Source organism: Saccostrea echinata, unplaced genomic scaffold (assembly GCF_033153115.1).
Source record: "Saccostrea echinata isolate AGI-Se365-2 ecotype Australia unplaced genomic scaffold, CSIRO_AGI_Sech_v1 ptg000029l, whole genome shotgun sequence".
In the NCBI taxonomy this organism is placed as follows: domain Eukaryota; kingdom Metazoa; phylum Mollusca; class Bivalvia; order Ostreida; family Ostreidae; genus Saccostrea; species Saccostrea echinata.
This window is the reverse complement of record NW_026889778.1, coordinates 2,653,853-2,678,678: the sequence shown is the minus strand read 5'-3', so window position 1 is coordinate 2,678,678 and position 24,826 is coordinate 2,653,853. Positions and strand designations below refer to the sequence as shown.

The following is a 24,826-nucleotide window of genomic DNA, read 5'->3' as shown; positions in this document are numbered from 1 at the left end:
CTTTGTAAATGTGTGCATGCATCTGAATATATTATGTAAACTACATATGTAATGTGCTAAGTGAACATTCAAAATTAACTGCATGGAAATTTAAGTTTGCTCTAAATTGTAAATGCTTGTGGTTTGTGAAGAAAAAATGTCTGTCTCTAGATTTTGAAGATATATTTCTTTTCATGTGACATACAAATTTGAGTATAATAAATAATAACTTATAATAAGTGTTTATCTTAAATATCAAATGTATATGGGACAATTTCTTCTCAGAACATTTAACTGAAAACATTTTGTTTTAATTAATTTTCCTACAAGATTAATTGAGAAATGGAAGAAACTCATATAACAAGCATGATCTTTAGAGTAGCTAGCTCTTTGTCAATTATCTTTCGTTATTGTAATTAGGTTTAGAAGAATCATTTCAAAATGTCTTACTAATTTCATGTAACAACTGAAAGAGTATACATTACCTGACCTCAAAATTCATCTCAAACATAGTCAGAACAGTTCTGGTATCCATATATTGAAAGGTTTATTACAGTGGAAATCTTGTAATTAGATTTATAATCTCAATTTTTAATTGCGGAAGAACAAATTATAAAACCATTTCAGATAATGACTTTTATCTTTACAAAAAATCATTTATATATAATCATCAATATAGATACAATTTATGTTTTATTCTCCAAAAATGAGAATTTTTTCCTTAAATTTGTAATTTTAACCATAATTTCTTTTAATTTTGATTTATGCATGAGGTTGCTGTGGGTTGATGATTTTGTTTTATGTTTAAGTTCCAGAAGAAGGGGGCACCAGTACTGGGACCCCCGATATTTCTGAATCCCCGTCAAACAGCCAGGGAGGTAAAGCTTGGAAGAACCCTAACCTGTGTTTTAATTTCCCAAAATAACTGTCATATTTGTCACAAAACAAAATTAAAAACCAATTATATGGTGGTTCATACTGTATTGTAATAATGCCATGGGTAGAATTGCATTATAATTATGCTAAACATACATATCCATGTACATACTTAACATGTTAAAAAAGTTCAAACATATTTGAAAGGCATATACCACAGATGGAAACTTCAGTGTTAACTAAAGTCTAAGTAAATAATATGTTTTAAAAGCAAATAATATGTTTCAAAAGTGTTAACTAAGCTTTGTTGAAAATCTCAGCAAGTGTAAATTTAAATGAAATTTTAAAATAAAATATTTTGATATATATATATATATATATATATATATATATATATATATATATATATATATATATATATATATATATATATGCTTTTATATATCTTGCAATTTTAACTATGTAGGAAAACATTTAATAATAGTAAAATAATTTAGGCTGAAAAAAGCAATCTCTTTGATTGCAACACAATTTTACTTGATTAAAAAGATACGGAAAACATTCTTTTATAGAAAAGAAGTCATATTGCTCATATAAAAGGAAGACATCGTCTTTTAAAGTGTTTGCATTTACAGACACAGAACTATGAAACTGTGTGTAATTGTGTAATTATTTGTACAGTGACAAGTATGCATTTATAAGGAAAAATTATTCTCCTTTTAACATTTCATTTTACCTAATTGAACTATTATTTCATCAACCTGTGATGTTGAATTGACCAACACGTTTCTTATATAACAACTTACAATCTTGTTTCAAAGGTACAAGGGTAAAAACATTGGCAAATAACACTGGAATTATATTGTTTAATCAGTTCATTTTGCTTTAATTCGGAATGGTGACCTTGCATTATACATATAACAGTTGTCTACAAGAAAAACAATAACAGGTTTATTAAGCATAAACCATACTAATAAAAATTTAATTTGAAGTTTATGTAGATGGTAAAATTACATTTAATCTAATATGTAATAGTTCTTAGATTACCTAGTACAAGTTAAGATATACCTTTCAAATATTCACAGAAGGTCTGGAATAGTAACGTAATTAAACAGGATGGAAAAACCTCTTGATGGCCTTAATATTCACCTTTCAAGACAATCATATTAATTTGTTATCGTTCAGTTAACTTTATTGATGTTCTTTACACATTTACTAAGTGCATGCTTTGAAAACCCGTTGTCCAATATCATTTATAACTTGACAGTTGTAAATCTCCAGATTCTCTTACTTTTAATATTTATGGAACAAGAAATCAATATAAATTAGAATTTGGTTCAAGGTGTCACTTATCTAACTATGAATTTTTGGGGATAAATAGATTTGGATGGCGAAGTGTCAGAGTCCTTGTCTCGCAGTAAGACCATGCCCTCCCTGGGACGACCCAAAATCTCCCGGAAACTGACCAACATTAATTCAAGCACAGATCGTCTGAAGGCAGCAAAAGAGCAGGCAGAAAAGGCCATAAAGGTAGGCAGGGTGTCCGCCAGTGTTATAGAGAGATTATGATTACAAGTAACAACAACTTATAAATAGCAATAGAATCAATTGATAGCTATTGACTAGGAGACATGGCTGTATGAAACACGGACCAAGCAGGCTTTTTGTTGTTGATAAAATGCTGTCATAAAGAATCAAGGTGGCTGATTCATTGCAATAGTCTATCTTGAATAATTGATGCAAAAATTGATATATTGTATCGGTATCTCTGACAGGGAAATGATTTCTAGCCGGGATATTGGATTTATCTTTTAATCTGATAATAAAGCATTCATGGAAGCAGACTTTCAGATGTGTTTTAGTTATCAAATATTTAAGAATTGATTCATTCAAAAGGTTAAATTGAAAAGAAATATCTGAATATAAATGATTTACAATTTCATTTTGGGTCTAAAATCCATGTTGATGTCATCAAAAATCGTAGTATTTCAAAAAATCTCTGAAAAGCATACAAAAGAAAATTAAAGTTGCCTTCTGCAAATGTGATCGACAAGTAAAAATATTTACTTCTCAATCCAATACAGTAAAACTCGGTCATGAAGAACCTGCTTATAATTAAGGAAATCAAAGTTATAAGGGGATTTTTATGAATGCCATTAAAGACTGCACACAATGCTCCACCTAAGGATATAAAAAATCTTGTTATAAGGCAGCAAATTCTGTAGCCTTTTTTCACAAAATATATGAAGTTTTTGCGTGAGGTTTTAACTGAAGAATCTCATACCACAAATCTTAAGTACTTTCCATGAACTCATTTTGTAGCCTATTTGTCTTCCCTAGCAATTATCTCAGTACATTTTGTATTCCTAAAAAATTGAATATGAATGAAAATAAAGCAAAGTTTTCAAATCTTGTTACAAGTGAAAATGATACTGGCGGTAATTTTGTCGATTATAATCATTTAATATGAAGCTAGGAAGTTTGAAATCTGAAGTCACTATCGCAAGTCTGATGTAAAAGGTCATTCGAAAATTTTAAGAAAAACTGCAATGATCGTTAATATTTTCAGATTTCATTTATTTTTCGATAATTGACTTTAAATTTGAGTTTTTGTGCTTCTTTTATAACACATTGAAACTCAAATTTTGCACTGTATGAAACATTGTATAGAAAGTTCATTTTATCTAACTTTCCTGCTTAAAATAGTGATATTTTTTCTGAGTAAAAAAATTTCTAAAACATTGTATAACATTTAGACTTGTTTGGTTTGATATTGTGATAAAAACTCTATAGTTAAAGATTAATTTGATATGGGTATTGAATGAAACATTCTTTAACAATCTCATTTTTATGGAGAAATATAGCTTGGATTATCCATTTTTCAAAGAAATATTTGACTGTGAAAGAAGAAAACTTTATTCTCAAAATTAAATAAAAAGATATCTGTAGGTAATCTGCAACACATAGATTTTTATGATGAAGGCAATGATACTTACCAATAATGTATTTTTCTACTGATGAATAATTGACTTATTTGGCTGTTTAAAATCTTATTTAACAGAACCGGAAAGTGTTCACTATCCAAGGAGGATACAATGCCATCAGACAAAGTCTTCGCAAAAGAGGCTGGGTTGAGAAATTCTACAAAATGTCTACTCCTCCAAAGAAAACACCAAGGAAGCGTCGTAAAACAGCTGATGATAGCGATGATGACGACGATGATGACGACGATGATGATGATGATGACGATGATGATGATGGTGATAGCGATAGTAAGTTGTTACTCAAATGTTATGATAATGAAGTTGTTATTGGTAAGTTGTTACTTTAATTGTTAGGATGATGTTAATGGTAGCAGTGATAGAAATCTATTACTTTGATTTCTCATAATCTTCACATTTCATGATAATGCTGCTGATAGAAGGGAATTACTTGATTGTTAATTTTTTTTTTGCCATAGAACATTTGTGAATTTTAACCCTTCTCCTTACAGATGATCAACCTAAGATACCACCATGGGAAGAAGAGGATGGGATATATGGAATAATGGTATGTATACATCCTATATATTATATAGTGGATTAGAAGAACTGCCATGCTTTGAAGGTGTTTGACTAGAAATCTGCGTGTCTTTTTTTCAGTCTCGGATTGTGAGGAATGTCAACCCCACATTTATCTGGGTGTTGAAGAGAGATATTGTAGACTACAGGTTTCTAACCAAGGACCAGATGGTGAACCACTATGTGAAGGCAGGCTCCTTTACAACAAAGGTAAGAACTGTTATATGCAAAATCAAATTATAACTAATTTCTTCTACCTCATATTATGGCTGTTTTCTACAAATTCATATCATAACTGTTATCTGCAATCTCATATCATAGCTGTTTAATAGAATGCCATTTCAGAACTGTTTTCTATAATCTTATCCTATAAATGTTTTCTATAATTTCATATCAAAGCTGTTTTATACATAATTATACTATCATAACTGTATTTTTACAGTTTCATATCATAATTACAATCTACAATTCTGCAATCTTATATCATAGTTGTTTTGTAGAATGTCATATTAAAAGGGTTCGATTAATCTTCTAACTTTTTACTAAAATGTCTTATCATAGCTGTTCTTAATTAAATCTCACCTCGTTACTGTTTTCTAGTATCTCATATCACAACTGTTTTCTGCAATGTCACAATGGCATCTTGATCTTGTAAAAGCGTGATGAACTTGTCTATAGCAATCTGTGGTATAAGCTTGTAAATATTAAAGCAGTGTTAAATTTTGTAGGTTGGATTATGTTTCAACATGAGCAATGTCCCTTGGTTTGATTTTGTAGGTTGGATTGCGTATCAGCATGGGAAGTGTACCTTGGTTTGATAATTCAGTTAATTTTTTAGGTTGGATTGTGTATCAACATGAGAAATTTTCCTTAGTTTGATGATTCAATAAAGGGGGTTTCGGTAAAACTGGTTTTCCGCCCCTCACGAAATTTTATGAAATTTTGATATTTTGTAGAAAAACTCCTAATCTTCCTAAAAATATGAAAATAATTTATGTTACGCATTTTCCGGTCACGTGAATTGAAAATTCCAGTATACCTCCTTTCGTATATTTTTGGAGTAGACATTTTTATAGGGGGAAAGTGGATTTTTTTAACCGTCAGAATCGTAAATGGAATAGGATAAATATGAATAAAGACATAAGTTAACCAATTTCAACAATTTTTTTTTACGGAAAATGGTATTTATCTTATGCGAATGTTTTTTAAAGGTGCAATATTTTTCTGGTGTGTTAAATGTTACTTTTCTTTAAAAGAGGATGAATTGAACTTATAAAACGTAAACATATTTCGAAAGTTTTAACATCATAATAAATTGACAGTTTATACATATACTTTATAATCAATATTTAACATTTTCCCATACGAAAAATGCAAATGAAAAGATATGTAGACATGAGATAGTAAACGTAAAAAAACGTTATACAGGTATATGCAATACATTTTCATCAATGAGGTTATACAACTACATGTTTTATAAAAATATACCTTAATATCATAAAATTGAAATTGAATAAAATGCTTTAAAATAAAAAGATTAAAAAATAATATACATACATATTAATAAAAAGTTTATTTAAAAGCATCCTAATGCTACGTAAGCCAGTACATTGTAGGTGCAAGGTATGAAAAATATTTTATCTGGCGGCCGTCACATTATTATTCAACGGCCGCTAGAAAAATATTTCTGGCGGCTGCCAAATAGTGTTCCTGCGGCCACCACATAAATAACTGGCGGCGACCAGAAACTTATCTGGCGGCCGCCATATAATATTTTTTTTTTTACGTAGCACCTACCGGCTTCAGTATATTTCAATGTATTTGATAATATGAATAATATTAATTACAGTCAAAAATATTTTATCCTGATACGTAATATGTGAATAGCCAAAATGAAGGAAAAAAGTGTTTCCTTTTCATTATGGAACTTAAAAGTATTTGCTCACATAGATCTGCATTATGTTTTCAGCATAACAGAGAGAATCCCAGCCAGGACTATAATTTCCTCTCGCTTCCCAACTCTCCATAGATACTTAAGTTGCTTCACCAAACTCTTGTCACTTCTCATTTAGAGCGTTTTAGAATTCATTATATATGATTTGCTAGACCAGCGCTCAATTCGAAATACATGTGTAAACGCCAAAGATATGTGTTTAATCATTAATCAGGCAGACATATGCGCTAGACATCCAGACTTAAAACAACCCACGTTCCCTATGTCAACCACACGAAAATATATGGGCGCTTCTCTGGCATATTGAATTTCTATACAAGAAAGTCAAAAATATTTATATTTTTTACTTTCTTGTAAAAATGCATGATAAATAACCTTAAGGAATGGACTTGCTCTAAAACTTATTTTTTGTTCAGTTAGTCGGAAAATGTAAGAAAGATTCAGCATCTGAACCATGTCTGGTAGTGTGCAATTCTAGATGCATCTTCAGTGCAAGTATGGTCATGATAGGGCTTATAGTTACATAAAAATTAGACCCGCTTCAAAATCTTTAACCTGCTCACTCATTAAGGAAATGTAGGTCATATCCAGCATCTGGAGCAATCTAGTAGTGTGCATCCGTAGATGCATCATGAAGCAAGTCTGGTCAACAAGTTCTTACAGCTGCACTGCTCCAAAAACTTAAACCTGCTTTTAAAACATTTACCTGGACATTCTTTGACTAAAAATCCAGCATCAGAAACCCGACTGGTGAGTGGTGACAAGGAAACACGCTAGATCAGGTGACTCTGATTAATATAGAGCATAGATATACTTTAAAAAAATCTGCTTCTAAAACTTTTACCTGGAACACCGGTGCAGACGGTATTACAAAAGCTCCCCCAACTTCGAGGAGGTGAGCTAAAAATGTGACATTAACGTTATACGTCGGCGACAAAAAAAAGTATCGAAATGAAAAAAAAGATACGATAATGTTTTCTACTGTTAAAATAATCGAGAATATTCTTTGAATAAAAAATAATGTGCTACTTTTGGTTTAGTATTTTAACACAGAGTCAGATCAAGAAACCAGGAGCTTCTAATTTTAGATATGCAAATTTTATGCAATTTTTAATTTTTGGATATGAAGTGCACAGGCGACACTCATCATATTTCAAGAAATTAGTGTGCAGAGTATATCTAATTACTGAACAAATTTAGGTGAATGTCCCTCATGTACTTCATATTCTAAACATCGATTTATTAATGCCACCCTCTTATATTTTCCCATAAGCCTAATGTTAACGGATCTGAGGGTACATCCAAGTATGTATCAGCTACGGTGTGAATTCATCTCATATTAACTTTTGAAATATAAATAACAAAAGTTAACATATTTATGTTGAATTCAAAACTAGATTTGAAAAAATAAACTGAAATTTATTTTTTTGAAAAAAAGTGGACCTTTTTAAGGTTGGATTATGTATCAACATGAGGAATGTTCCTTGGTTTGATATTGTAGGTTGGATTATGTATCAACATGAAGAATGTTCATTGGTGTGATTTTGTAGGTTAGGTTATGTATCAACATGAGGAATGTTCCTTGTTTTGATAATTCAGTAAATTTTTTAGGTTGGATTATGTATCAACATGAGGAATCTACCTTGGTTTGATTTTGTAGGTTAGATTATATATCAACATCAGAAATGTCCCTTGGTTTGATATTGTAAGTTGGATTGTGTAACGACATGAGATATGTCCCTTGGTTTGATATTGTAGGTTAGATTATGCATCAGCATGAGGAATGTTCATTGGTGTGATTTTGTAGGTTGGATTGTGTATCAACATGAGGAATGTCCCTTGGTTTTATTTTATAGGTTGGATTATGTATCAACATGAGAAATGTCCCTTGGTTTGATTATTCAGTAAATTTTGTAGGTTGGATTATGTATCAACATGAGGAATGTTCCTTGGTTTGATAATTCAGACCCAGACACCTTCTATCCACGATGTTATCGCCTTAGTCATGAGGAGGAGAAGAATTCCTTCATTGGTAAATCTCTTAATCATACCTATAAGATTAAATATTATTTGATAATCTAATTAAAATATGAGTAAATTCTAAGGTTTTTTACAATTAGAGATCAGGACATAATGATATACATGGAATCTTTCATGTCAAAATCAGACGTGTGTGTGAGAAATATGTATTTACTTTCATACTTGGGCAGTATTTCTGGATTCAGCTGAGATGTATACTTTCCTAAAATGTAATAGTTAATTGCAGAAAGCTGTACAGAATTTTTCTTACTGGACAATAATTATTCAATGCTGCAGTAAACAAAATTTGTAAAACTTGTTCCTTTATTCCAGATGATTACAGGCTTACTATGTGTGTAAATATCCTAAAGATAATATCTAGTCAATATAAAGATGAAATTATTCCTGAGGAAGAGGAAAATAAAGATAACGGAGAGGAGAAAAAAGATACCGGATCCGAGAAAACGGATAAAAACGGAGACAATAGTGAGAAAAATGACTCAAATTCTGATAAAAAGGAAGAGGAGTTTGTTTGTACTAACCCCGAGTGTACTCGGTCTAAACCAGGTGTATCATCTGGAAATGTTTGTGCTCACGCTAAAGAACGATTAGAAATGTTAGAACAGAAAACATTGGAAGCTGAAAACAAGGGAAATAAACCTAAAGAGAAGACACCTGAAATTATCAGACCCGTGGAGAGTGCTAAAACACCAGGTATTGTAATCAGAAGATATATATAATTATCAGACCCGTGGAGAGTGCTAAAACACCAGGTATTGTAATCAGAAGATATATATAATTATCAGACCCGTGGAGAGTTCTAAAACACCAGGTATTGTAATCAGAAGATATATATAATTATCAGACCCGTGGAGAGTGCTAAAACACCAGGTATAATCAGAAGATATATATAATTATCAGACCTGTGGAGAGTGCTAAAACACCAGGTATTGTAATCAGAAGATATATATAATGTTACATGTATAAAATGGAAAATCAAGTCATTTTTCAAAATAAATTAGTTTTGCGTCTTTTCGTATTCTAATCTGTTAAGTAATGATCATTTTTTGTTACAGTAACAAGTCGTTCTGTAAAACAGAAGGGAGGGAAGAAGAAAAAGAAGGTGGTGGTCCCAATAACGTGTCTAGAGAGAGCAATGAAGCAATGTGATAAATTTATAGAGGAGCGAAGTCATGATGATATAGATGTTTTAAATGATGTAAGCTTCCAATTCCATTTACATTTTGAGTATGAATGAATTTTCAAAATTTCTCAACAATTTTATTTTTAAGTTTCCACATACTTGTATTTATCATATATTTTTAATAAACACTATCAGAGAGTTAGAAAAATATCAAAGTTTATCTGGAGTATTGTAGAATACTTTCTGCCCCTGTTATGTTCTAAAGAAGGGAATATTTGAGGCTGTATCATTCTTATTTTTCAATTTGAAAATATTGAGCAGATTCTAAATTTTTAAATATATATATTATATAAAGTGATTATTTCAGTTATGCCCTTCGAATTCTGGGTCAAAATTGATCGTCCAGCTGTACTTCTATTCTTCCAAATCATAAAATAATTTGCTATATGTCGTTGAAGCTCATGTTGATAGATTTTCAAAAAATTAACTTTTATAGAGGAGTTACATATAATCCTTAACCTGACTACTTTGTTTTTCCAGCCCCATGAATTAACACAACAACAGTGGGATGAAACTCTGAAGTGGTATTATCAGCTTGTAAAGTGAGTTCTTTATTCTTAACTTTGCTTCCCAAATAATGAATCCAGTTGTCTATCATGATCATTTTCGGTTTAAATATGACAGTTTTCTGTGCTCCCTGCCACAATATTTAAAGTGTTTAATATTAATTAATGTTTGAATTATCTTTTTCCACTAAAACATATCAGTTTATTTCTCTATGATATAAAATAATTTATTTATTTGAGAGTGAGCAGTACTAATTTTTGTATATGTATCTCTACAGTGATGGTGGTGTTATAGCCAATGTGTCTGGTAGTATGTTAGCAGAAGTAGATAGGCTTTTATACAATCTAAAACTCAATATGCCTCAGTTTGAAATGGATGGACATAAGAATATCTGGATCGTTAAACCAGGAGCCAAATCCAGAGGAAGAGGTAACTCAATGACATACATGTAGGACTGACCCTCAGATAATAGGGATTACTTTGATAAATTTCTATTCTTTAACTTACTCAGTCTAAGACACTCCTGATCTTTTTTCTGATCAAAGTTCATTCAGTGTCTATTGTCTATCGTTGTTGTAAATAACTTTGTTGTAAACTTTTCTCATTTTTAATTCCTTCTCCTTCAAAACCAGTGGGCTAATTTCAGTCAAATTGACACAATGTATCAATTGGATAAAGGAAATTCAAATTCATCCATTTGAAGACCATGCCAAATCCAAGAAGAGATAATCAAGAGAAGGCAATAAATTAAATAGGATCAATTATCATTTAAAATCTTCCAAAGAACAAGAAGAAACTTAGCAAAATCTTTTTCAAATACTGAAAATTCAAATGACATTGTCCATAGCTCAGACTACTGTGCTACTGTGTGGGAGAAAAGTTTTACTTGGGAATATATATATATATATATATAAAGATCTTTAAAAATCTCCACAAGAACAGCAAGGGATGAAATCTTGGATCATATTTACAATATTTGCGTTAGAGAAAAAAATTTAAAATCTCCAGAACGCAAAGGGCACATTAATTATACTCGGTCTGATACTCTAAAACACCTTTGTGGGGTCAAATTTGCGTTGTTTGAGGAAAAAATATTCATATCGTTTATGGGGATTTGAATTCTTGGTTGAAGATATATATGTGACTTGATTTTAAATTCTGTAATTTTATTGCGAACATTCACAGTTATAAATAAGAATCCCATTTTATATGGATTCAAGTTTGGTTAAAACATGACCTCTCATGGCTAGAAAGAGGCCACATGGGGTCAAAATTTCTTCATGGTAATAAATTGGTAAAAAATCTTTTTAAACAAATTTCCAAATAACAGCAAAGCCAACACTACTACGTTGTGGCATTCAGACCTCTTGTTTATATGAAATTTTTCTGTATTATGTTAAATTTGTTAGTTTTATTTTTATCTCCATTTTCGTTGAGCAGAGGATCACCCTCTCCAAGTTGTTGCAATTGTTAATTTAAGATCAGTTTCAATGTTGCTGTATGCTGGCATCTCTGAACAGCGGTCTTTATAATAATATTTATATTGGTAGTGAATTGATCCCATAATTTTGGTTATTTACATCTGATTTTCCTTTGCTCTAGGAATTGTGTGTTATGATAAACTGGAGGACATGTTGAAATTAGTCAGTAGTCAAGTGGTACGCAAAGACAACAAATATGTTGTGCAAAAATATATGGGTAAGTAAGGATGTGTAGGAATGCTGCGTTATATATTTTAAAAATAAAAATTAAAAGTGAATTGCAATCATGCATTGTAAATTTAGTTTAAAAATGTGCAATGGAAGTTTAGTGAATAAAAAAATCTTAAAAGTTTATTTTAGTGTATTGCTAAAAAAATTTAACTGGTCTACAAAAAATTTAAACGTGCAGCTCAACAGATATACAGTTATTATCACATTAATTATTGTGTTTTCAGAGCGACCACTTTTGATATACAACTGTAAGTTTGACATTCGTCAGTGGTTCCTTGTCACGGACTGGAACCCTCTAACCATCTGGTTCTACCAGGACAGCTACCTCAGGTTCTGTTCACAAGAGTACACTCTCGATGATTTTGATGAGTCCATTCATCTGTCCAACAATGCCATCCAAAAATATTATAAAAACGGTCCCAGACATCCACTACTGCCCACACAAAACATGTGGACTCATGAGCAGTTTCAAGACTACATCAAGTAAGACGTTAAATTATTTATACATGACAGGAATCATTGGGGATTGTAGAGAAATATAATTACTCTTGTTTTCATTTAATTAAATAAGATAGACCTGGACCAATACTAAAAAAGCTAAGGAGATAGAAAAAGAAACGAACAAATTAGAAAATTGCTAGAACAGTAAAACTTGGGTTTTTTTTATAGTATGCAAATACCTATTTATAAGGAGGTAATATTTTATCTTTGCTTACTACTTTTCAGAGGCCAGGGTCATGGTAATATGTGGGAAGACTTGATCTACCCTGGCATGAAAAAAGCCATAATTTGTGCCTTATTGTCTACACAAGATGTCATTGAATACAGAAAGGTAATACCCTTATTAATTTTCATGTAAGAATAAAGTTCTCACCTAACTGGAATATTTAAATAGTGAAGTGGCCAACTTTTTAACTTACCTTTTTTATGGAATTTTGATGGAATTAACACGGGGCAGGGCACTGTTTGGGTATAAATTATAATTTTGTTTGTGTTCAAAATATAAGATTCATTTTATCCGGTGTCTTTTTGACCATTAAAAATTTGAACTTTGATAACAGTAGTGACTATGTGGTTTTATATAGAGTATTTATACTATGTTTATTCAATATAAAGTATATATATTTTTAAAGCTCAGTGAAATTTCAGTCTGAATAAATAATTTTCCATATTTCACCATTCAATAAAATAACAGGTGTTTGTCCGGTGTAGAATTGCAAAAATATGGCTTGCACCAGCCCCACAGATTCAACATGTTTGAATTATGCTTCCATACTTGATAATGTGAAAAAAAGGGCTTTAGTTATTGAAGTTCATCTCAACAGTGCATTCCTCTTTCTTGATCCAGTAATAATTGTATACTAATATCTAAACATTTTGGCAACCATTCCTCATATTCGTTAGGATATTCATCTTTGTATTAACACCTGATGGAATTTAAGATCACATTCAATATGTTAAGATGCCTTAGTGTGACACGTTTTTTCAAACACTCTGAGTGGTTGTTGACATTCTCTGCAGTTTGTATGTCAATCCTGTGCCATTTGCTGGAAAATCTGAGATTTAAAGTTAAAATATATCTTTAAGAGCCTGCATATTGCATTGATTTTTTTTAAATAAATTATTTTTGTCTACGAGTTGAAAATCAAATTGGTTGTTTCGAGATGACATGATGATAATTTACTGCTAAATAATTCGATGAACACAAAATTTAGATACATAGGATTGACACCTATTATGTAGCACCTATTCTATGTTTTAGCCCTCCACATTTAAGGTGAGTTGTCACAGCACGTATAAGGACATTTATTTAAGAAACCTGGCTTTTCAAACTTCACCTTCCTAGATTCTGTTCTATATATTCTTAGTGCTGTCCATCCAGAAATGAGGACTTTACTTTTTTTATGCCATGAATATGACCAGGGCATACAGTGTTACTCGTTACTCATGCCTGTTTTCCGTCTTTCCGTCCTTCTATTCTTCCATCCCTCCATTCTTCGGTCCCTCTTTCTGTTCATCCGTCACACAACCACTTTTCCTTTAGTTCAGTTTAAAGAATCTGTTAAAGATATTTTCATTAAACTTTATTTGGTGGGAATTGGTAACAGCAATTCAGTCGAACCATAATTTCGAACCTTACCTCACTTTTCAAGATGTTTCAGTCAAACTTCATACAAGGTCCCTTCTTTCCTAGCCTTTTAATATAAGCTCAGACCAATGAAAAAGGTACATTTTCTTTTCATATTTTAAATACAAACGTTCCCTTAGGCAGGCCATACATGTCCTATGGACGTATTTCTAGTTTCTTTTATTCTTTTTGTAATGTGATTATTTTTAGGTTAAAAAGGACTTTTTCTTGCAGATTAGTTATTATTTATTGAATTGAGATATTGTATGCTGCTGATGGTGAACACGTAATATCTTATTATTACAACTTTCATCAGCTGTCAAAGATATCACATTTGTAGAATTGCACTTAGGTCGATATCAATGCTTTTAATTTTTTACGAAGAGTGTGCACAAAGAATTGAATAATAAAACAGAAAAAAAATCACTGTGTGTATAGAAATAACAATTAATTCATTATAATGTGAAGTGAAATCATAAAAAGAATTTAGTTATGTGCTTGTCAATAACTGTTCTAACAAATAAGTAGCAATTTAGGGAATCTATTGAATTCTTAAGAATCGTTTTTTTACCTGACTCCAATATGTAAAGATGTTTCTGTCTGTCAGACAATGAATTGGAGTTATCTTTCTTCTGAACGAAATTGATTGGCCTTATCTTTCTTTAACAGTCGTCGTTTGAATTATATGGTGCTGATTTCATGTTGACTGAGGACTACCGTCCCTGGTTGATAGAAATCAACTCCAGCCCTAGTATGGAGAGTAGTACTGAGATAACTCGGCGTATGTGTACTAATGTGTTAGAGGATTCCATCAAAGGTGAGTACTTGTCCACTTATTATTTCGTGTACTAATGTGTTAGAGGATTCCATCAAAGGTGAGTACTTGTCCACTTATTATTTCGTGTACTAATGTGTTAGAGGATTCCATCAAAGGTGAGTACTTGTCCACTTATTATTTCGTGTACTAATGTGTTAGAGGATTCCATCAAAGGTGAGTACTTGTCCACTTATTATTTCGTGTACTAATGTGTTAGAGGATTCCATCAAAGGTGAGTACTTGTCCACTTATTATTTCGTGTACTAATGTGTTAGAGGATTCCATCAAAGGTGAGTACTTGTCCACTTATTATTTCGTGTACTAATGTGTTAGAGGATTCCATCAAAGGTGAGCATCTACCCACTTACTATTTAGTGGACTAATGTGTTAGAGGATTCCATGAATGGTGAGTACCTGTCCACTTATTATTTAGTGTACTAATGTGTTAAAGAATTCCATCAAAGGTGAGTTCCTGTCCACTTATTATCTAGTTACTAATGTGTAGAGGATTCTGTAAAAGGTAAGTACCAGTCCACTTATCAGTTAGTGTACTAATGGTTCAAAGGATTCATCAAAGGTGAGTACCTGTCTACTTGTCATTAGTGTACTACTGTATTAGAGGATTCCACCAAAGGTGAGTACCTGTCCATTTATCATTTAGTGTACTAATGTGTTAGAGGATTCCATCAAAGGTGATTACTTGTCCACTTTCTATTCAGTTTCTTATAGTTATAATGATGTCCTCTCATAGTGAAAAACAAAAAAGCCCCTTTGTTATTAATATCATGTCTTAAGTTAAAAGACAGGTGTGTATAATGAGCTTCTTCATATGTAGAAAGTTTCAACTTGGATACTGCTTATTACAGTACCAGTATTCAGTTATTTTCCTTTGCACAAAATGTTGTTAATGAAAAAATGATGATGAGGTGGTATTTGTTTCAGTTGTGGTGGATAGGCGATACGACCGAAATTGTGATATAGGGAGATTTGAGCTAGCATTCAAACAGCCTTTGGTGACTGTTCCCCCTTACATAGGCACCAACCTCTGTGTTGAGGGACAAACAGTGAGAAAACCATTTGGCTTTAACAATGTACGAAAAAGCCTGGATAATGATGCCTACTTTTCTCCACGGAAACCTCCTGCATTTAGTACAGAGAGCAAAGAACTAAGCTTCAAGCCAGCACCACCAACAACCAAGAGACCTCAAAGCGAAAATTTTGATGCAAGTCACAAGAATACAAATGCATCCAATAGTGCTCCAGCGAAGGGTAAGTCCGCGCCAGGCGAAAGTCAGGATCATCCGCACAAATATAACACACAAAAAAGGACTAGTCATCACAAATCACAAAATGATCAAAACCAAGTCACACCGTCCTCTAGTCACTCTAGTTGTTACTCAGAATCCAGCGGCAGAAGCAGCAAGGAGACAAAGGAGAACAGCAAGGAGACGAAGGAAAATAGCAAGGAGAGCAAAGAAAAGGACAACAGTAGTCAGGTCTCCATGTCCCAACCTCTGGCTTTCCCAAAGGCTGAGAAGTCAGGTTCTTTGCCCATCTCTAGCTGCAGTGCATGGGCTGGTAAAAAGATGGTCTCCAGTTCATCTGTCTCTAACAACTACACGATTCCCAACATTGACAAACTCGATCGTCCAACGTTAGCTGTCAATAACGTAGAGTCGACTGACCTTCAGACCATCAAGCCAGCAAACCCGGCTCCTCCTTCAATATCATTGGCCGGTGCTATAACCAAAGGTAATGGGGATGTGCAGAGCCTATACAACCTGGCAGCTCTCCCTGTTAAAAAGCCTCCCCGCACTTCAAAAAAGCGAACCCATGTCCATAGGCCATTGGGGCATCAGATCCGAAAACAAAAGGATTATTGTAAACGACCCGAAGTTATGATTAAGTTCCCCCGGGTCCCCTATGCTAGCATAAATGTGAGCTTTAAGGGACTGCAGAACCAGGCACCAAAACTAAAGTATTTCAGTATTAATAGAGAAAATGAAGAAAGCTTCCGTCCTGCTATCACGCCAGTATCTTATATCTAATGGTAACAGATAACTCTGCATGGTTTGTCAGCCTGCTAGGACGGATTTAAATAGGCTAGGAATAAGCTAGAAGAAAACATATCAAGAAAAAGTTCAGAAAAAAAAAATAAAAAACGATTTATACAATTAATACTTATAAATTTTAAAAACGATACTAATATTACTAAATCTTTATAAATTAAAGTTAGTGCTAACATTTATGACATTTTTAATGACTGTATGTCTTCCTCTCGAGTTAAGTTTGAAGAAGGAGGACAAGTTTTGCATGCATGCACTGGCTGAAAGTTCCTGGTCCGTTGAGTGTTTTACTTCACGGCGTTACACATGGCGTTTGGTCGACTTGCAGGGAAAAGTCACGTGATACTGTCTTGTCTTTCAAGTGTGCTAGACTGTCATTAATTCTTCAATTTTCTTCTCATTAATATGCATGATATCATCGTCCCATGCAATTCACATTATTTTGCAACTAGATACTAATTAAATAGAAAGCAAAAGATTAACTATGTTAATAAAAGTTGTCTAAATGTGACATAGTACATGTACTAACACATCCTATCATCAATAGAACAAATTAAGATTTTTAAAAAAAAATTATTATAATTATTATCATTATTTACATATTTACTGCAATATGAAGTTTCTTTATATGGCACAAATTATATGTGTACATTTAACTTGATTTCAATTCAGATTTGATTCGATTTTGAGTAGTTTATTTTAAATGTATTTTTTTAAAAAAAAAAATGAATAAGAATGAACAGAAAATTGCTTGCCTGTTGATAGAAGGAGAGTTTTTAGTGCCATTACACATCAGACCACGTGTGCTGCATGGGACATTGCCGTACATCATCATTTTAAAGACTAATGCACTTTCACCTCTGAACCTTGACCCCATGACATGCGTGGCATTTGATGACTTTACCATTGTGATTACACATATACATACGCCAATATTATTTTTTCAATGAGAAAATCTATCATAAAAGTTCTAAATAATGAGACACACAACAAGAAAAATTCAAAGTACACATCACTAATATTACAGCTAGGTTCAGTTTGATAATGAAAAAATAAATCTTTTTGAAGGCAAACGAAGACGTAGAAAGACCATGAACGGTTTGGGGAGCCCGCCACATCAGACCATCACAAGCCGACGTCTTTTTTCCCTCCCACAGTATGCTAGGAACCCCGTCAAACTGAACATGACTAAAGCTTCACCATATGTCATGATTCAAAAGCTTCCTGTCATTAAGGTTAACGTCATAAACCAAATTCAGGGATTAGACTAGGGGCTTATTTTTCTTTCACCCGTTCACGGTATTTTATCGCCTTTTGCTTTATAGTCTCACTTGGTGATGGTGTCATATTTATTTTTTTTACATGTTCACCTTTATTTGTTGTGTATTGCATTCCTATCTTTTATGTTACTAACACTGCGTAGTTCATTTTCAGCAATATGTTTCATGCGGAACAAAAGTTTTTGGCATCTTCATCTAGAATTTATTTGAATTTGTTTTTTTATTAACTGTTACAAATCAAGATTGTTCTATTTGTTGTTTAAGATTATTTATTTTTCATATACGTCCTTCTTAAGACAGGAAAAATTATGGTATGGCATTCATGTCCACCCGTCTCTATCTCATAGCGTTTTCATGTCTGGTTCATAACTTAAGACTATGAGGCCTAGAATAATCAAACTATATCAGCTGATACAACTTTCATAGAAGCCTAGAAGGTTTGTCGCAAACTAAAAGTAGGTCGCTGTGACCTATATTTAAGATGATATATTGTAAGTCTAGGAATCATAAAACTTGGTCAGATAATGCATCTTAGGACGAGGGTGTGTCGCACTCTACAAAAAGGTTACTGTGTCTTTTAATTAAAAAAAAATGTTTCTAAAGTTACACAATCCCTAGCGATGTAAGAGTATTGCAGTAACCTTATGACGAAACGTTAATTCAAGAAAATAAATATTTAGTTTCATGACTTTATATTAGAGACAAATTTCATCTTTTAATTTAGAGATTAATTAATGAGTTTAGTGTAAGAAGACTGTCTAAATCATCCCTGTTAGAGCATCAGTGACCATACAGGTGTTATCTTTATCTCTCGGGAATTGCACAGAAGAATCTGGTCCCTTTGTTGAAATGAATAGCAGCTGTCAAATGTAAATAGTTCTTGTTGGCTAGTCTTTATTTTCAATATTAACTTATTGTATAATATAATACTTTTATTGTGAGACTCCAACACATGCAACTCTCATCTGTTTAATCTGATGACTGACCAATGTTTGACGAGTGTATCATGTGCCATGGTTGTGCACTTTATTTAATTATGTTGGTTGAGGTTTTGTAAATTTTAAAAGTTAACTACATTTATCTGGCACCTTTTTTTCGTTACTTAGATCATTTTTTTTTTTTTGGCTCTTTTTTGCTTTCACTCGTGTTTATACCTTAGCATTACATTACGTATCCCTACCCCTCAAGAATGACGGCTTATTATCTCTAATTTCAAGTTTAAAACTATGTCTAACAAAGAAAGCATAACCAAAATATATATACATGTATGTATAAATCAGTTTAATTTTATAAAGTTATAATTAAATGAAAGGACTTAGTTCTGTTTTATTGATATATTCTTTCAAATTAAGCGACCCCAAAATATATATATGAAAGCTCTCTACATTTTGGAGCGCTCTCTGCCGCTTTAGCGCCCTCTACTTATTTGGAGCGCCCTCTACTTGCTTGTTGTCAACTTCCTCTTCCTGTGCATGCATGCATCTCTTGCTCTTCTTAAAATCCTCTTCCTTATTTGGTAATAATCTTTCTTTATATAAAAGTTTGAAAAAGAATATAAAACTGCATGGGTTATATTTATTTTGCATATGTTTACAATGTTGTGTCTTTGCCAACTTAATCAGCTTCAATACGTACGTAACTAGCTTGTTTTCTACTGATATTATTTGTACTTCCAGGGACATATATACTTGTGTATACAGGTCCCTGGTATTCATGTTTCTTAATGCAAAAATAACTTATGCAACAGTAATTTAATATTTCAATATAATCATTTCAATGAAATGTATATCATTTACTATTGGAATAATCTTATTCAACGGTAATTTAATATTTGAATACAGTCATTTCAATGAAATGTATATCATTTAATATGAAAACTGACAGAAAACTGCCTTATATAAACACTATTGGATGATATTTTTATTACAGTATTAAAAAAGCTATTATTCTCTTATTTAACAATGTCTGAAATTAAAAAAAAAATGCAGTTACTTGATTAACGATATTTTGATGATTAATTTGATTTTGTTTTTATTGAATACCTAAAATCACTAATGGAACTAATTAAAAAAAAAACTGATGCTTTTTATACGACCTACGATGCTTATGTGTACAAAGCTGTTCATCCTTATATAACGAAAAGATCTAAAATCACTGTGATATTTAACGTCATATTAATTATTACTGAACATAACAATATAAAATGTTGTAATGGTTCATCACAATTTTTACGGATCTATAAATTTGACAGTGATATTCCTGGTTCATGTAAATGTTGAAATGCTTACAGATACATAAGCATATAAGTGTCGTGTTTTACCGTTTCACTAACCTTTTTTTGACTTTGGTGTGTTCTAATATTTTAACAGGTTTGAGTCCGCTAATCGATGGTGCTTGGGGGCGTACCTGTGTCGAGTGTGGCAATGGAATGAATTTACACCTTGATAACAGCAATCCGCAATGCAAATGTAAACTTGATAGCCTTGTTATTCCTCCAGGATATACCAGTAGCGAATCCTACCGCGCGGCGCGGGGTTTCCCCACCAGACCAAAGAGCAGCTACTCACCCCGCCCTCCCAGCGCTTCCGCCTGTTCGCTTAGGTCGTCTGGAAGTCTGAACTCTGCTAGCAATCTTAGTGGCATGCAGACTACGCTTAGAGCTGAGAAGATGCTTCTGCGTTATACAGATGGTGGAATAAAGCGGCCAGTGACGCCAGTAAGTTCGTCTGCTACCAATCCGCTGCCGAGGCTCGTGCGGCGGTACATAGGGCGGCGCTCCATACAGTGTCACGAGTTACCGCTCGTGAACGCGTCGACTGCTGTGTTTATTGACACGTCACAAGTTCACAATCCACTGTCTATTACGTCACATGGAGTCACAAACAGATAATGGATTACACACTGTTGACATAATGCATTGCAGACTTTAGGAAGGTTTTAGAAAATAATTTTATAACAAAGTGAAATATTTTCCATTAAAACGGGAACAGTCGCCGGTACGACACCTTGCACACTGACTTCACACTTTATTTCTTTGATCTGCTTATTACATTCTACCCCTATTTAATTGTACACTGCATTAATTAGTCTAACATTATTTTGACAATAACAATTCACTGTATTTAATACTAATACAATAGGAGAGGAAGAAATAGGAAGGAACGTTTACTGTTGTCATAGATACCTTTTTGTTGCCCTTTTTAAAGCAGCTAGGTGTGAAAATCTTTATTTCAATGTTAAATTATGATTTAAAGTGTTTGGAAAAAATCAAGGTAAATATTAGTTTGAAATCCTTTCCGCTGAAGCTTTGATCCTATATGAAGTATAGAATGATGAAGATTTTTCAATCGATGCAGACACATTATTAAACAAATAAGCTTGTACAAACCATGTTACATGTGATGTTTTAAAAAAATTGTCACGTTTAAAAAAAACATTTTTTTTAAAATTTTAATATTAAAAACTGTGATATAATTATAAATTGCACATTTTTTAATCATGTCATATGTTTAAATTTCATATACTGCATTTTTATATTATTTATATGAATTTTAGAAGTATTTTCATTGAATTGTTGCTTGTTATAGATTTTATTTGTTATTATTTTTGTGAAATGCTTGTTTTTTATCATTTGTTGTACACCTTAAAATGCATTTACCTCTATATATAGCACCATTTGTTGGTAATATGTGTGAAATTGATTTGAAATCTATAATGTGTGAAAGGGTGAATATATATCCATTTAAAATTAAGGATGTATGAAACTTAAATTTACTATGATAAAAAACAAATTAGAGACGAAAACTTATGAAGTTTAAGAAAACACATTTCTGATGATTTCTGCTCATAAAATGCTGTGATATTTCATCTGATGAAATATTTTTATAGGAAAGTATCTTTAATGTTTTTTTTTAAAAAAATAAATTGCTGGTATGTACGTATTTTTGTTTCTTTTCCAATATTCAAGAACAACGGATGCAGTCATTCTGTAGAAAAGTGTGTTGGTTTTTATCATTTAGGTTAAAGCCAAGTTAAAGTCATAGCTCTGATCCTTCGACATATTTGGCTCCAGTCTCTATCACCTTTTTTCAGCTCTTCAAGTCTTTTTATTTAAATATTTTGGATTTCCAACACTTCGGCTTGAGCATCACTGAAGAGACTTTATTTGTCGAAATGCGCATCTTGTGTATCAAAATTGGTACCTTATATGATTTATATTAAAGTAACTGAATACTTTGATGTTTTAGCAATTTAAGAAAAATAGATCCTAGATATAGTCATTTTAGCCCCTAAGTACAACTGTTTTTTCAGATTAATAAAATGGGAAAACGATTATGATATGTGACAAACATCGATACCTTTGCGATTTATTTTTAAGAAATCCGAATATGTGATTTATTTCTAAAATAAGTTGTTATCACCATCAAATGCAGTGTTATTTATTTAAGAAATAATGCATCATTTTTAAACATCTATCGGGATATAAATACGGGTTGGTCACGAGATCAAATTCCATAAAGCCCAACCCGTATTTATATATCCTGATAGATGTTTAAAAATGATACATTATTACTTATATTTACATTTATGACTTATTCATATTTTATATTTTCCTGACTATAGTCTTTATTGCGTGAAATGTTTTATTTTTCAAATTCAACGACACGTGTTTGATCCATTGTTTGCACGTCGACCATTTATGACGTCACTGACAAATTACGAACGTTTATGACGCGAGGAACCCGTGTTTATACGGATATAGATACGCGTTGCTTTTAATAGTGTTATATGAGAGAAAACATTTGCAAATGTAAATATTTAAAAATAAAGTGAAAAGATATTAAGATATACCTTTATATTAACCTAATTATAGAAAGTTTGTGAAATATAATCTGGTACTGTAATTAACACTGTTCAAAGATTCTTTATTAATAATTTGAGTTAAGACAATTTTATAGAGGTATTTCCTTGAGTATATGTTAATAAGGAGGACAAAATCAACATAGCCATTTTACTGCTATCACTCTCCTTTAATTGCATGAAAACTAATAACTGTGGCTGTTTACTTGATTATATTGTAAAGAATACTGTACATCATTGATAGCGATATCAAATATCTACACACTTGATCCCACCTCTGATGTTTTTAGAGGTCCGCGTTTGCTCTGCTCCCAATTTGTATTGTTTCAACGGACCTTTTAGCTTTATTACTATTCGTTATCTTCATATTTCATTCCAAGAAAAATAGAAATGATAATAATCACATTCAGATCAATGGATATTTCATTGTTGAAGACTTTTACAGGAAAAGAACTCACTGCTTTGGGCTTCAATTAAACATTATACAATTATTAACTGGGTTAGAGGACAGCATGCGTTTTGTCGGACCCAAGAACCAAACTATTTGCTTGAGGCCGTTAGGGGTTGGCAAAACGCATTTTGCCCGAGAGAACAGTCAATAAATGTTTGTTATACCTTTTCTCTCTTTTTTGTGACATATATTATGCTGGCTTTCATGAGGACTTCGTTTTGCCGCCCTGCGGTTTAAAGTCGGTCAATTCCGTGACTTTCGAACACCAGCGGATTAAAGTCGGTCAATTCCGTGACTGTCGAACACCAGCGTTTAAAATCGGTCAATTCCGTGACTGTCGAACACCAGCGGATTAAAGTCGGTCAATTCCGTGAATGTCGAACACCAGCGGTTTAAAATCGGTCAATTCCGTGACTGTCGAACACCAGCGGATGCAAACAAGATATAGCTGATTCCACCCATGGTGTGAAGTTAACGGTATAATATCTCATCCACAGGTCCAATATTCGCTCTGCGGTATATCATCGATTTATTTTTCTTCTTTGGACCTCTCCGTAGAATAAATTGGAAATGTTTGGGTTTTTTTTAGCATAGATTCATTTAGGAAACAATGTTTGAAGATATAACAATTTTATATATCGACAATGTCTTATTAATCGCATGTGAATTTAGGCTAGGTATAGGCGTTTCTATGCTAATGAGCTAATAAAAATGTATGAGAGGTATATTTATTTTTCAGAGAAAGTTTTGATTTATTTTAGGAATGACTCTTATTCTTGGCCAAATTATTCGAGTATAACCTGGTTTGGGTCAGTTTACGCTTTATAATCCGCGAAGCGGATTATAAAACAGCGTAAACTGACCCAAACCAGGTTATACTCGAATAATTTGGCCAAGAATAAGAGTCATTCCTTATAATTTAATTCTAAAATCATTAAACAACTGTGGGTGTAATATTTCGTTGCTTTTTATTAGTTCAAATTTGCCGCTCAATAATACAACCCTAGTAACGGAAGTGATGGAAAGCGAGGGGAGGTAAAAACTGATACATAGTCCTAGGAGCCATGTTGTTTTGTTTACATGTGGTAAGATCCAAGTTACTGTTTGAAGTTAAAGGTACATTCATTAAATCTGGAATTTTCCATGAATCCCGAGGACTGGAAATGAGAGGATTGCATGGATACAGACGATTCAGCTGGTTGTCGGGGGGGGGGGGGGTGTCCCCATACCAAACCAGGTTATACAGAAATAATTTGTGTTCCTTTTTGGATATTAACCAATCAGAAGCTAGAATACAAACAAAATTAAATTATTTTCTTATGCATACTTAGTATCCATCGTATGTTATAGCCAGTGCACATTATGACGTCATATTATGACGTCATTGTTCTTACCTACAGGAGGTATTAAAAC

At 32.5% G+C, this 24,826-nt stretch overlaps 1 protein-coding gene across 12 annotated transcripts in view; it reads left to right on the top strand.

The window, feature by feature from the left end:
• LOC133195464 (tubulin monoglycylase TTLL3-like) overlaps positions 1–22,039 on the top strand; it is a 32,185-nt gene extending 10,146 nt beyond the window's left edge. For 5 of the 12 annotated variants that reach the window (XM_061331308.1, XM_061331306.1, XM_061331304.1 and 2 more), the window contains 17 exons: positions 789–857; positions 2,237–2,385; positions 3,917–4,127; positions 4,349–4,404; positions 4,497–4,625; positions 8,287–8,401; positions 8,722–9,102; positions 9,465–9,607; positions 10,073–10,134; positions 10,377–10,528; positions 11,702–11,797; positions 12,036–12,294; positions 12,538–12,643; positions 13,574–13,588; positions 14,609–14,756; positions 15,699–16,508; positions 20,472–22,039. In XM_061331308.1, the coding sequence (XP_061187292.1) occupies positions 789–857; positions 2,237–2,385; positions 3,917–4,127; positions 4,349–4,404; positions 4,497–4,625; positions 8,287–8,401; positions 8,722–9,102; positions 9,465–9,607; positions 10,073–10,134; positions 10,377–10,528; positions 11,702–11,797; positions 12,036–12,294; positions 12,538–12,643; positions 13,574–13,588; positions 14,609–14,756; positions 15,699–16,508; positions 20,472–20,992 (3,422 nt within the window). In that variant the 3' untranslated portion in view covers positions 20,993–22,039. Of the gene's footprint in view, positions 1–788; positions 858–2,236; positions 2,386–3,916; positions 4,128–4,348; positions 4,405–4,496; positions 4,626–8,286; positions 8,402–8,721; positions 9,103–9,464; positions 9,608–10,072; positions 10,135–10,376; positions 10,529–11,701; positions 11,798–12,035; positions 12,295–12,537; positions 12,644–13,573; positions 13,589–14,608; positions 14,757–15,698; positions 16,509–17,890; positions 18,122–20,471 lie in introns of all 12 variants that reach the window. The other 7 variants (XM_061331309.1, XM_061331307.1, XM_061331315.1 and 4 more) reach the window with 6 other exon arrangements.
• Positions 22,040–24,826: the final 2,787 nt, after the last annotated feature.